The sequence below is a fragment of the Gobio gobio genome (assembly GCF_949357685.1).
Source record: "Gobio gobio genome assembly, chromosome: 17".
NCBI lineage: Eukaryota > Metazoa > Chordata > Actinopteri > Cypriniformes > Gobionidae > Gobio > Gobio gobio.
The window spans coordinates 13,915,942-13,930,428 of NC_137110.1; the positions used below are offsets into that span (position 1 = coordinate 13,915,942).

General features: G+C 36.2%; 2 protein-coding genes across 2 annotated transcripts; both read left to right on the top strand.

Moving 5' to 3' along the window:
- Window positions 1-7,373: 7,373 nt before the first annotated feature.
- trub2 (TruB pseudouridine (psi) synthase family member 2) lies at window positions 7,374-11,654 on the top strand. Its single transcript, XM_079840475.1, has 8 exons — window positions 7,374-7,619; window positions 7,754-7,888; window positions 8,999-9,073; window positions 9,160-9,221; window positions 9,444-9,525; window positions 10,514-10,586; window positions 10,702-10,838; window positions 10,941-11,654. Exons 1-8 carry the CDS (start codon window positions 7,502-7,504, stop codon window positions 11,339-11,341), a joined length of 1,083 nt encoding a protein of 360 aa, XP_079696601.1. The 5' UTR covers window positions 7,374-7,501; the 3' UTR covers window positions 11,342-11,654.
- Window positions 11,655-12,287: 633 nt separating this feature from the next.
- Window positions 12,288-14,019, top strand: hdhd3 (haloacid dehalogenase-like hydrolase domain containing 3). The gene is made up of 2 exons (XM_079840482.1): window positions 12,288-12,693; window positions 13,411-14,019. The coding sequence occupies exons 1-2, from the start codon at window positions 12,346-12,348 to the stop codon at window positions 13,804-13,806; spliced, it is 744 nt and encodes a 247-aa protein (XP_079696608.1). The 5' UTR covers window positions 12,288-12,345; the 3' UTR covers window positions 13,807-14,019.
- Window positions 14,020-14,487: the final 468 nt, after the last annotated feature.

Consider the following 14,487-nt stretch of genomic DNA (forward strand, 5'->3'; position numbering starts at 1 on the left):
TCAGCTCATTACACACACACATAACACACACAAACTTTTCCTCTTTCACACACACAGTTAGGTGCTCCACACACACACACCCTGGTTACAAGCTCAAAGCTTCATTGGACCATATATTTTATTTGTATGTATTAATGTCAAAAGTTGAATACGTTTTCTCAAAGAATTTGACATGTGGGAACTGTTAAACAACCTTATCTGAAAAACCGAAACCATACACTAACCTCATCCACCAATGACAACTGTTACTTAATAACTAATCTCTCAGTGACTCTGTTGTGTTAAAGTCCTTGGTTTAACAACACAAAATTACAGATTGACTCTTTTGCCATTTGTAGCAAAAGTTGACGTCAGAATTAAACCTCCTTCACAATATTATGAAATCTTATTAACCTAAATTAAAAAGTATTTAGTCTTAAAATAAATGTGCTGAAAATAGAAAAACATACACACATTCAGAAAAAAGGTTCAATGGGGTTCTATATAGAAGCCTATATTCTTGACTCAGTTTTAAAGACGCTTTATGCCAAAAAAAAATCTTTTTTTTTCTAGTGATAAAGTGTTTACAAGCTGTTTAATTCATACAATTAAAAAAAATCCATTAAAACCAAATCCATAAAATGATGGGAACCCCTAAAAGGTTCTATGACAGAACCATTTAATGTTCTATATAGAACCTTTTATTTTAAGAGTGTAGACCTGTATTTATTATTTTAAAAAACAACAGGAAAGCTGAGTGAAATCAAGCAAACACCATTTAGTGAAGTCAAAGCAAAATGACTCGGCATCATTGAGAATCAACATCGTGAAAACCAGTTTCTAACAAAGTCACGGTTACGGTTATCTGTTACAAATGTAATCTTTTCAAACCTCATCTTTTTCAACAGACTTTTTAAGAGATTGTTCGCCTTTACTCTCCTTCCAATGAACTCCAGTCCACACACTGTAAACCCTAACGTTCAAAATAATTAATTGGTTTAGTAGAGCCAACTCAAATTAAACAAATTAGTTCAATCAAAATCACTTTTTGAACTTTCTCTTTCTTTTCATTTAATTGTTTTAAGTTTCATGAACTTGTTTCTTTTAAGTTAGACAAACTTAAATTTAACTGAAACTGGGCTAGGATTACTATTTCCCAGCTTGCTTTGCCATGAAACCCGTTTTCACTCCCAAGGTGTCAAAATCTGAAGCAGTTTGGTGTCACAATGAAGACGCTAAAGGGATACTTTTTCGCCGTGAAGGGTGCTCCATTGATTTCAATGAGAAACCTTTGACGTCACACAGACGCTTTGGGCATGGGAACTTTATCGTCATGATGAAATTATATTCATCAGCATCATTTTATTTACATGTATTTTATTTACACTATTTAGACATGTTTGAACATGTAACCCAACCCCATCCCATCCCTAAACCTACCCATTTGTGCATTATATGATATAAAATACAGGATATAACAGGCCGATACGACTGCATGCACAATTTATTCGAAAAGTACAAATATTCCAAGTGTTCCGAGGCCAGACGATTGATTTGTGTGAAGAAAATACCCAAAAGCGATCAGCGTCTCCATCCGCCGAAGATCATGCACACACTTAAATAAAAAAAATGACCAATTGCGACATTATGTCAGCTTTGATTGTAAAATGTAATTTGCTCTCGTGTGTCTTGTGACCGATTGCGTCACGCTAAAGAGTTGGTGTATAATTTGAATGAGATATGACTAAGTGAGTGTGTGCGTTCACGGAGCGGCAAGATCATAATTTCAGCGATTAAAACATTAAGATCAACTCTGTTCTTTACATGAAGATATCGTATGACTTCAGAAGACTTGGAATGCAACATGAGTTAATACTTTTATACTCTTTTTGGTCAGTTTTTGCAATAAATACCTGTGACTGTACTTTTATTTGCCTGTTACTGTTTTGTATTGTTGAGAAATGGGTAGGTTTAGAGTAGGTTTTGGGGTTAGTCGCTCGAAAATATAAAAGTAGCCTATACATATTCATAAAATTATGTCTGCTTTTACAAATGCAAATAATTAAATGCGTCTTGATCTAGCGTCTTCATTGGGATGCAGAAGGCACTTGACCATGCTTCAGATTTTGACGCCTTGTTAATGTTAGTTAAGAAGGGGGGGGGGGGGGGTCATCATGGTGACGAGTGGAGCATGAGCTTAGTTTGAGAACAGATACATGTTAAATGTTCTATATTGCTGTACTCGTTCAGCAAATGCTATGTTGATGCTATCAAAGCTTAGTTTTACCAATTTTCCACTTTTTTCCCACAAATAATAGTTAAGTTGATCATTTTAATTTAAATGTATGAATTAGCTACTCAAATATTTGAAGTTAATAGCAATTAAAATGTATACAAAATAAAAATCTGCAAATTCTACTTACTTAAACTTTATATTTCTCACTGATTGCCTCAAAGTTTTGCCAACTTATTCAGGTTTACAGTGCATGTTAAAACCATCTAAAATCTAAATTCTACTCTTATCACTAGTATTCTTTAAAAAAAAAACAGACAAAAGAAACATACTGTGTTCATTCAAAATGTTATCATTAATATGACTAGTACATGTGTTCACAGGGAACATCACAGGGATGTCCCCAGGGAATATCTTGATGTTACAAATACGCTATATGGACTTTTAAAAGACATTTAAAATACTCTATGGACTGTGTATCCACTAAATTGCAACCTGCAACAGCAGTAAATTCTAGATTAAATGTTAAAATATACTGGTTAATCTTCATTTTGTCTATAGGACGGATTTTCTCATTATTATTTTTGCTTTCTCAGTTTATTCCTTAATTAACAATAAATAAATAATGAATAAAGTATCCAAAACTCAACAGTAGTTGGTTGATGAAGGGATATTTCCTTAACAGTCTTGTATGTCTGGAATTCATTTTGTCTTACACTATATTGCCAAAAGTTTTGGGACATCTGCATTTACATGCACATGAACTTTAATGACATCCCATTCTTAATCCGTAGGATTTTATGGACCTTGCTTTGTGCACTGGTGTGCAGTCATGTTGGAAGGGGCCATCCCCAAATTGTTCCCACAAAGTTGGGAGCAATAAATTGTCCAAAATGTCTTGGTACGCTGAAGCATTAAGAGTTCCTTCCACAGGAACTAAGGGGTCAAGCCCAACCCCTGAAAAACAACCCCACACTAAAATCCCCCTCCACCAAACTTTACACTTCGCAAATGCAGTCAGGCAAGTACCATTCTCCTGGCAACCGCCAAACCCAGACTCGTCCATCGGATTGCCTGACAGAGAAGCGTGATTCGTCACTCCAGAGAACACGTCTCCACTGCTCTAGAGTCCAGTGGCGGCGTGCTTTACACCACTGCATCCGACGCTTTGCATTGCACTTGGTGATGTAAGGCTTGGATGCAGCTGCTCGGCCATGGAAACCCATTCCATGAAGCTCTATACACACTGTTCTTTAGCTAATCTAAAGGCCACACGAATTTTGGAGGTCTGTAGCTATTGACTCAGCAGAAAGTTGGCGACTTCTGCGCACTGTGTGTCACTGTATGATTTTACATAGCCTTCCACTTCGTGGCTGATTTGCTGTTGTTCCCAATTGCTTCCAATTTTTTATAAAACCACTAACAGTTGACCGTGGAATATTTCACTAATGGACTTTTGCACAGATGGCAACCTATCACGGTACCATGCTTGAATTCACTGAGCTCCTGAGCGGCCCATTCTTTCACAAATGTTTGTAGAAGCATTTGCATGCCTAGGTGCTTGATTTTATACACCTGTGGCCGCGGAAGTGATTGGAACACCTGAATTCAATGATTTGGAAGAGTGTCCCAATACTTTAGGCAATATAGTGTATATGAGCAACTTTTACTGTAAAAGTTACCTCTTAGAAACTGTAAATGGCAAGAAAAACTGATCTTTTATGTGGATAGCACAGCATATACAGACTCTTTGTTTATTTCTGTGCTATGGAAATGGCCGGTTAGAGTTGGAACACCTATTAGTTTAATCACCTCAGCATCCTGATTGAGGGATTTGCAGCTTACCATGTGCTTCAACACAAAGAAAACGAATTGTTCACGGTCACGCTCAATTTTAAATTAGCGAGAAAAAAGACACGGTTCGTTCAGGACGTATCGTAAATCACAGCTTAAATCTTGTATGAATACCTTCTGCTGTCATAAGCTGTTGTGCTCAATCACGCAATCACACCCGTTGCTCACTCCCTTATGTTCAGATGTTCATGTTTTGAACATTTGAGCCTGTACAATAGAGATAAGTAATAGCAGTAAATGGCAGGTACATAAAAATCTGTTCAATAATCCTGTGGGGACCATGACATTGTATTGGTTTAAGGTTTAACAGGTTTAAGACTCACTACACTTTGAGAAGCACTTTTTTTCGCTTATACTTGCTATTAGCTAAAACAATTTTTTTAATTGTTCGGTCGCATTCAGAAATGTTACTGATTTGGCCTGAAAAATACTTCTCCACCCTAACATAATATGCGGTGATTCTAAGCAAATAAAGGGAATTATCAGACCAAAGGTCATTATACTCTGTCATATCCTTGTGGTTTTGGCTGGTGACAGCTTAGTTATGTAACTTATATGCACTGGCATTTAAATGCCCAAAAAATGGAGAGAAAACAATGACGAGCCTCTTTTTTGAGCTCTAGAATTCGTGTCAATGTACAATCAACTGTAAAAAGGAATTTTGAAACAGTTTCTTGTGATACATGTGCTCATGTGTTCTCTGTTTGGTGAGGCATTAAGAAAAGGTTAAATGGGTGTACGTGTACAAAATATTACATCATACGACATACAGTATATTTATTTTCAATTCAACGAATTCAATGCAGTTTTATTTGTATAGCACTTTTAAAAATGCATACTAGGATGAGGTAGGATGAGGAAGAAACTTTATCATCTAGCTAGCAGGAACATATTTAAATACATTTCCATTTTCCATTTCAGCAAAACAAAAGTTCAAAGTTTCCTTTTAATTTAATTCCACATTTATTTGAATGCTTTTAACGAATCGTTTTCCTCAGAGGAAAACTACAGTATTGCTAGGGTTACAGAGGGCACATAAATATATACTTGTATTTTTGTATACTTGTAAAAAAAAACTTTACATAGTTCATCATAGTACTTTTGAGCATCATATACTGTCCATTACATAATAGCGTATAACAGATAATGTAGATTGTTGTTTTTTGCCAGTGTACTGTTAATATTATTATTAATCCTTTCACAGAAATTACATTATATTTTTCTCTGTGTAATGTACTATTTCAATTTGTATAATTAAATCATTACAAAGGCTTTTTTTTTGTATGCAGTTATTTTCTGTTTTCTGATATTTTTGCAAATACAATTAGATGAATTCATATTTTCGCTTGAGTCCATCCTAATCTAACAGACATGATTCACTTCATCACTTCATGATTCAATTTATCAGTTCATTAGTCTGTCCCATGATCCATGACAGCTGTGTCGGATTATTGATGTGCAGTGTAAAGGGCATATTTATATATTGCTGCTATAATTACACATTATTTGGCAATAGTAAACTCTTCCCTCTTTTTAAATGGCTTTTCACAACCCAAATAAATGTACCAGAATGTATAAATATTAATGGTTTCAAATATTATATTAGTAATATCCTGTAGTTTTAAGAACAAGTGTGGTCCATCAGTGTATGTTCGCTTTGATTCCATTGGTGAACATAAATCAATGGTAAAGACATCTTATAGCAATTATGAATAATAAGCTATATGGGCATATAATCAACTGTGCTCTTTTATTGAACAGGTCATACACTTTTGAGCCACACTAATATTTCTGCTTGTTACCCCATTACACATCTCTATCAGCACTCTGTCAGATTATTCATTGTGCTTATGACCTTAAGAATAAACCATGTAAACAATTGAAATGTGTTTTTATTATAAGATGATGTTTGATAGACCTAGATACCAGCATTTTGTTGTATTTAAAGGGTTAACTGAGACTAACTGACTGTAAAAAAACAAGTTTCATTTTATGCATAGCTTATGTTTTTCACAATGGAGAAGACTATTTGCAATTGACCAACATTCATGGCAAATGTACACAATCAGGCTCAGTGAATGCACTTCATGTTATTTGTTTTAACATTTTTTTTAATTACAACACATGCAATATGTGTTTTGGGATCACTGCACATATTGTGTAAACAGTACAATATTTAATCTTCCAAATTTCGTGTAGCCTAATTGTAATATGAACCACACCTGCTCTATCAATAGGTTTTGGCATTAATGTAACAAATGTCACCACGGACAAATCTTTCACAATATCTTTAAGCAACCCTTTAAAAATGAAAACTGCTGACTTCACAGTTGTACATTTATCTCATCAGCTTATTTGTGTTTATATCTGTGGTTTTATTATGCCCACCATTCCCAAAACCACTCAAATATAATAAGACTTTTGTATTTTAGCATTTTAGTATGAATAGAATTCACAAAATTTTCCTAATTTAGGATTTTGAATTTGAACTAGGTGGTTGAATCCAAAAAATAAACATTTGTAATTACATTTCAAACAAAATATCATAGTTAAAGCAATAACCGTAGTAGGCCTACAAGTTAGATAAGTTAAGATATTGTTGAACCATATTTTGAAATGTTGATATAATAATGTGATAGACTGAATGTCTAACTATTATTAGATAAAGCAACTAGGCTAATAAGGCCTACACAAAATATCACATTAAATAATATCATAAAATCCATTGCAAAAACTTACTGAACATTGTCCTTTCCCACCAAAAAGGATGCCTGTTCCTTTATGTTTGTAAATTAAAAATGGATGAAAAGTGATATTGAAGATATGGGGGAAAACCTATAGGCAAAATTGATTAGCTCACAAAACATTTTTGTATAACGTTAGTACAAATTAGCAAATTGTTGTTTTCGTCCTAAAAATATTGCACTGAGATGTATTCTTGTCATTTGATTGTGTTGACACATTTCCACCTTTCAGTTCATTAACGACCAGTCTCACAATGTTAGGGTGGTTTTTATTGTTTTCACTTGTTTACACAAGACCTAGACTACACAAATATGATGAGACAAGAATACAATTCACAATATTCAAATTTAAGAAAGATTTGAAAGAGGTGTTTACAAAAGCATTGCTAGAGAAAAATGCTAGTAAAAAAACAGACCTTGTGAGATATAGACTTGGTGACACCTTTTGTCCCACGACAATGTTATGCATACTTTCAACAATACCGGTCAATACCTTAGCCGCATGGCGTTCACGTTGAACTGAAGTATCTCATCCAGTAGAGGGCGCTACTGCGACTGTAATGCTGTAAGGCCAGTAGAAGAAGACGGTAACGCCAGAATTTCAACACAGAAGCATGTGAATCTGTCATTCCGGTCATTTTCTTCTTGTTTATATTTTCCTGATGCTTGTGTCATTTATTTCTGGACGAAAATGACGACGCAGGCTACACGTCTTTTCCGTAGAATGGATGGTCTGTTTGCTGTGTACAAACCGCAAGGAGTTCACTGGAAACTTATTCGTGACACCATTGAGTCCAATTTACTGAAAGGTAGTGTCTGCGTCACTTGTAAAATAAACGCGTATAGTAGATAACGACGATTCCTTACTTGTGATAAATAATTATTTGATTTAATATGGGTACATGATTATCAATGCAACTGAAATCTGCATCTTTCTCTCCAGAGCTGAACTCCTGTCCTCCACCAGCCCCTCAGCTTGCAGTGAAGTTCCAGCTTCTGTCCAGTGGAGAGAACAACGGCTCCAAAGATCTCATATTGTCACCCTCCATGCTTCCCACTCTGGCAGACCATCCTCTAGGTTAGTGGGTACCCCAGTCTTTAGGTAGACCTTACAAAAACCTTTCCAGGTCACCCCGATATCAATAGAAAAAAAATAGCCTAAATAAGGACCATTCATATTTTTGATTTGCATTATTTTCTTAATAATCATAACCGGTTGACATAGAAATTAGAATCGTTCTCTCCAGCCCTAGTGTCATGACGAATCGGGCCACGATCAACTATCAGTTAATTACATACAAACGATATATTAATTTGAAATATGTATAGCCTTCTGTATGTGCATATTTAAACAATTTTTAAACAAAGTTGCTTTCACTTGATAAACTGTGAGATCATAACTAAACAATAATAATACTAGCCTATTAAAGGGATAGTTCACCCAAAACTGAAAATTATCCCACAATTTACTCACCCCAAGTCATCCTAGGTGTATGACATTCTTCTTTCAGACGAATACAATTGGAGTTATATATATATATAAAAAAATGTCCTGGCTAATCCAAGCTTTAAAATGGCAGTGAATGGGAACCCAAAATGTGACGCCCAAAAAAAGTGCATCCATCCATTATTGAACCAATCCACATGGGTTAATACAGGCCTTCTGAATCAAATTGATGGGTTTGTGTAAGAAAAATAGTGGTCATTATAACGTAGTTCTAACAGCATTTAATAATAATGCTGTGTATAATAGATAATTTAATAATAGCATTACTTTTTTGTAGGAATTGTAAACATGCGCTAAAGAGAGTGCCTATTAAAAGTGATTTAAGCCAATGGGAATTGCTTGGGTTCTTGATGGAGACCCGATTTTGACTCGTCACCACACCGGCAGCTAATCACACACTCCGGATGAACAGTTCTACAGTTCTACGTTGCTTTGACTGCATTTCAACCCAAAAAACCTCCTCAAAATTGCACTGAAAATCGCAAAAATAATCAATTTCCAATTTATGAGTGCTTTTAGTGTTTTCAGCGATGTGCATGTTCACATCTCAAAAAAATGTTTCAGGGTTTCAGGACCCATTAAGAATTATTTTATTACAAAAAATTTTAATCATAAATTAAAGGCAGGGCAACTAATACCGTTTATGTATATATTTAAATGTTTACTTATGCTCTTTCGTAGTGACAGGGCCGCAGTTTCACAAGGTTCATGTTGGAGTTGGTCATCGCTTGGATGCTTTCTCCTCTGGAGTGTTAGGTGACAGACAATTGAAACTAACGTGTTCTAAAGTGATTTAATGTGTGATGTGATCTGCGCTCAATTCTCTCATGTTTCTATCTCAGTTTTAGGTGTTGGGAAAGGAAATGGAGTGCTGGAGCATCTGTGCAGATCCCATGTAACCAGGGTAAAGTTTAGCCTTTGCCTCTGTTTATTTTATTAATAGTTCATCTCACATTTGAATGCTATACTATTTTGCTTTATTTTATATTTGCCTGCCTATCTTTTTCCCACAAATTGATTTTGAATTAATAATAAGTGATGATCAAATCAGAACTGTTTGCAGGTATGCATTAATTGTATTAATGACAATTTTATGCAGACTTTTGTGTTTGTTTTATATCTGAAGGACTACACGATTGAGGGGGAGTTTGGAAAAGCCACCGATGATTTCTCTCACACAAGCCGAGTCATAGAGAAAACTACATACGGTAATTTGTACACTACAATAATTACCTTAAACTCTGCATGAAATGGAAGTTGTGATGGCCTTTTCGTCCCTATTGTGATGTATATCCGAGTGAAATGGCTTCTCAAACTAGACTAAGGGTGCTTTCACCTTAGCACTTTTGGTGCGCAACCGGGTTCGATTGACGTCAGAGTTCGGTTCGTTTGGATGATGTGAACGATGTCGTCCGAACTCGGGTGCGCACCTGCGAACCGTACCCGAGTCCGTTTAAAAAGTGTGGTCTGGGGTACGGTTCATGTGAACTCCGGTACGTTTGGCTGCTGATGTGAACGCAATCTTACTAAATCGTGGAAGTGAACCGCTATTAAAGACGTATGATTTCATAAAATTGATGAGTGTTTCACTCATTTTCCTGGCGAGCGTGACTGACGTACTACAAGCAGAGAGCTGTAGATCTCATTTCTGCTCGTCTTCAGCGTTCTTTAGAGCATTTGCGGCTCATAGATGCAACCATAGATGCCATTACGTACTGAAGCTTTAGAAACAAAACCATCGGTTCAAAAACAAAAATATAAAAGTGATGCATTTTGCCGCCTTCACGCTCGCTGTCATTACTAATTAACCGGGTAAACAGCTGCTCCTTTGATGATGCAAACGCACCAAAATAATATCATATGAACACAGTCCAGCAGGGGAAGGGGGGAGCAACCAAACTCGGGTGTGAAAGCACCCTAAATGTAGGGTGGGACTTGATTTTGAAGTTATTTTGATTAAAGATTATGAGGACAAATTAATTAAAAATATAATATTAATAATCATGAGCACAGATAAATTTACAAAAAAAAAAAACCTTAAATATTCCATTAAATAAAACAAGAATGGTCCATTTTGGTTTCATGATGACTTTAATATCAAGAATCTGCTATTATAAATTACAAACATATTTGTTATGTATGGAATACAGACTAATCATTTGTAGTAAACTTTGTCTTTACTGTTATGTCTTTTAGACCATGTTACCCAGGATAAGCTAGAGAGAGTACTTGCCATGATACAGGGAGCCAATCAGAAAGCCTTAATCACGTGAGTCACTATATGAATATTATTTTACATATTACATTTCATACTGTCAAGCTATTTGTATACATTTGGTTAATCCATAGTGTGTTTCTGAGTTTGTTATTATGCTTCTATGCAGGTATTCTCAGGTGGATCTGCACACTCAAGAGGCTTACGAGCTTGCAGTGAGGGGTTTATTGTATCCTCATGGTAAAAGTCCACCTATTCTGACTGGTCTGCGATGCATACATTTCAATCCGCCACATTTCACATTGGGTTAGTACATTGAATTAAATATTTTGTTCATAAGTAGGCTACATGTTGCTTTACTTGTAAGGCCAGTAACCACAAATTTGTTCTTTTTACCCTTCAAAAAAGAGGTCCAGTGTGTGAATGAGACTCAGAAGTATCTGCGTAAATTGATTCATGAGGTAGGACTAGAGCTGCGGACTTCTGCGGTCTGTTCCGGAGTGCGTCGCACACGAGACGGTCCCTTCAGAGTAGAGAATGCACTCACCCGACAACACTGGACTGCGGACAGCATTATACAAGCGATTGCTCAATTTCGCAAGACTACCCGCAAAATCAGGAAATCTGTAATGTACCGGCAGACTGCTGACCAGTCGAGCTCGAGCGCAAAAATCCAAGAGCAAATCAGAAGTCAAACTGGACAGTCTGAGCAAACAAGTCAAGAGCATGTTGAACTCACAAGCCCTTCTGATATGATTGTGGACAGAGTGACACCTGGGACTCTGGATGAGGGGAGAACAAAACATTAACATTAAGTGAAATGAGTCAACAACTTCCTCAATTAGGATGATTTGAGTTCTGACTAGTATTTACCTTTTCACTATAATTTATGAATTTGTTATACTGTCATCGTGCATCATTAAATGTATTTATGTTCCCAATGTCTCATTGTCAATGTTTAAGTGATACATTTTTGTGTTATAAATGGATAGGTGGGTGGGTGGATGGATGGATAGACGTATAGACAGATATCTCATGATAGATATTTTATGCTTTTAATCTGTTATAAAATCATTATATTCACTGTTGTAAAATCACCGTGAAACAAGAGTTTTAATGTACACTTAATGTCTTACGTATTTTCTGTACAGGAACACAACGCGTTTTCTAAATATAGTCGAACTGTTGTGGAACCTTTGATCGCCTTATCAAATCCTGTAGGGACATTTGTTTTGACGAACTCGTTCACCGGTCAATAGAAAGAGTGGGTAGAAAGGCTATTGCGATTAAACGTGTTGGGTTAAAACGGATTGGACAGGTATATTAGGCATGTTATAGCTTCAAAATATATTTTTGATTTAGTTTGTTAATAAATGTCATTACTCGGGTGAAAAATAATTGGTAATGACCGCTGCAGAAGTGGAGCATACTCACGTGGTCCTTGTTACTTTACTCATCGCTTTTCAGGATGGACCAACCACAGATGTTATTGCTTACTAAATACGGCATTTCTATCATTAATTTCATTGCTGGTGCGAATTTATTTATTTATTGTCAGTATTGTTATATTTCAAAGGGTTATTGTTGTATTCGTTCAACTGTCCCCAGAACCACAAAAATCTCCCTGGCATTTACATTCGGCCCAATGAGGGATTTGGCTTTTTGAGCCACCAAGCGCCCCCTAGAGGGACATTTTTTTTTATCTCATAGTAAACCGTCTGTTTACCTTCTGTTACATTGCTTTCTAGCACCTTCTGTAGGTTATGAGTGTACTTTCTATGATCAAAGCGTTGTCAGACGTGTCAGTTTGGTGATGCGAGTGCCAGTGCGTTGGGTATTATGGGATGTGAAGGACACACTGTTAAAAGTCCGGCGCTCGGTTGGGGAGCAGTACTGCAGCGAAGCAGAGCGAGCAGGACTAAAGCTGCCAGCAGGACTAAAGCTGCCAGCTGCACAAGTAGAAACTGCTTTCGGGCAAGCTTACCGGCAGCAATCACGCCTATTTCCCAACTATGGCAGAGCTCAGGGAATGGACAGCCAGGTCTGGTGGACTGGGCTAGTGAGGGGTACTTTTGCCCAGTGTGGGGTAAATGACCCTGCTCTTCTAGATAGACTAGCCAACAACCTCTATTACAACTTTTGTGGACCAGAAAACTGGGAGGTAAGGGGTATTTTACTTTTTAGATATGATATAATTATTTGTTATCCTCTAACTAGCATTGTTTTGGCATTTTCGGTGTACTAGTAGTTCTAGAACTCCCCTATAGGGGGCGCCTGTTCAATACAAATCTCCATTGCTCATTAAAAAAAAAAAAAAAAATTATTTCCACAATATACATGTAACATTTCAGATGATACAAATATTTCACATGCAATGCATAAACATCAGGTATCATAAGATGAACGTTAAGGATAACATACATATCAAAGATATTAAAGAAAATACTTGCATATTAAAGAGAAAGAAAAAGGGAATAAGGGTGTACGTGTGTACTCAAAATAACCTATTTCTTTGTAAATGTCCATAGTTCTTACTGCTTTGTGGTTTGAAAGTCCTTTTAAGGTTTCAAAATAGCCTAAATCTTCATGTCAGCCTTGAAATGTTTAATATTGGGAATCCTTTTCCATTATACATTTGTGTATGTAGTAATATTATAAGATTTAACATAAAAACATTACTCTTTTCTTTATCTTTGTCATATAAAAAAATAGCATCTCTTTCCATTGCTAGTTATTTCATTCTTACCCTCTAAAATTACACATTAAAATAGCTTGAATGTATGCAAGTGCATACACTTATACTCATACTCTCGTGTATCTTGCATTGATTTTAAAACGAGGAAGATTGTTTTTCATCATCTCAGATTGTCGTCATCAGGTGTTTCCTGATTCTAATAGCACCCTGAAGTTCTGCACTGCTTTGGGACTGAAGCAAGGAGTCGTTTCCAACTTTGACAAGCGTTTGGAAGGGATCCTGAGGGGATGTGGCCTTCTCACTCACTTCTCGTTTCTTCTGACCTCAGAAGAAGCTGGGGTTGCTAAACCAGACCCTGCCATTTTTACCCAGGCGCTGGTGCGATGTGGTGTGCAAGCCTCCAGTGTAGTCCATGTTGGGGACCATTATGTGAACGACTACCTGACCTCACGTTCATTGGGTATTCGAGGTTACCTGCTTGACAGACAAGATTGTCATGGGCACCTTGATGTTCCCGCACAACATAGACTACAGAGCCTAGGTGAATTACCAGCTCGATTGCAACAGGATACAGACTGAGTGCATCTGATGATTATGTAATGCTGTTGCAAGATTAAACTCATTTTTAAGTTGACCATATTTTTTGCAATTCCCCCGTTTTGTATGATGACACAAGATGTGAGCCTGATTGTCAGAATGTGGGGACGGGAAACAGTTCTTATACCACTTTATTTTTAATTATAAAACTAATTGTACTTTATTGTTGTTCTGCCAATAAATGACATTTTATTTAACTGTCTGATTGTTATTCACAATGGTTTCTGGTCAAATACTGCTCAGTACCCAAATACTAAAGTAATTAGACATTTTGACTGTCAGTTAATTTAGTGCTTTATTCAGAATAAATACTCTTTTTTTTAGAACATTGTACAACTTGTGCTTTATAAATACACTGAGAACCAATTAGAATTAGAAATCATACATTGCATTTCCCTGTTATTTCACAGCACTCATAAAAAAATTAATTGCAAAATATTTCTAAAATAAGAAATATTTATTAATTTGCCCTGGTGCAGAATACATTTTGTTCAAAACAAAGTTTTTAAAAAAATGTATTGGTGGTCAGCAGATGGCGCTGTAGTAGCCTATACATCGACATCATTATTGTAAGTTGGTGCGGCGACTGATGGGAACCAAATGTAACCATATCAATTTTCATTGTCGGACAACATCTACTAAATAATCCAAAACAAACACAAG

Excerpts from the sequence above, each read along its gene's own strand:
- trub2 (XM_079840475.1), top strand. The coding sequence starts at position 7,502 with ATGACGACGCAGGCTACACGTCTTTTCCGTAGAATGGATGGTCTGTTT. Across the intron at positions 7,620-7,753 it reads TGAGTCCAATTTACTGAAAG|AGCTGAACTCCTGTCCTCCA; the intron begins GTAGTGTCTGCG and ends CTTTCTCTCCAG. Across the intron at positions 9,222-9,443 it reads GCAGATCCCATGTAACCAGG|GACTACACGATTGAGGGGGA; the intron begins GTAAAGTTTAGC and ends TTATATCTGAAG.
- hdhd3 (XM_079840482.1), top strand. The coding sequence starts at position 12,346 with ATGCGAGTGCCAGTGCGTTGGGTATTATGGGATGTGAAGGACACACTG. Across the intron at positions 12,694-13,410 it reads GTGGACCAGAAAACTGGGAG|GTGTTTCCTGATTCTAATAG; the intron begins GTAAGGGGTATT and ends TGTCGTCATCAG.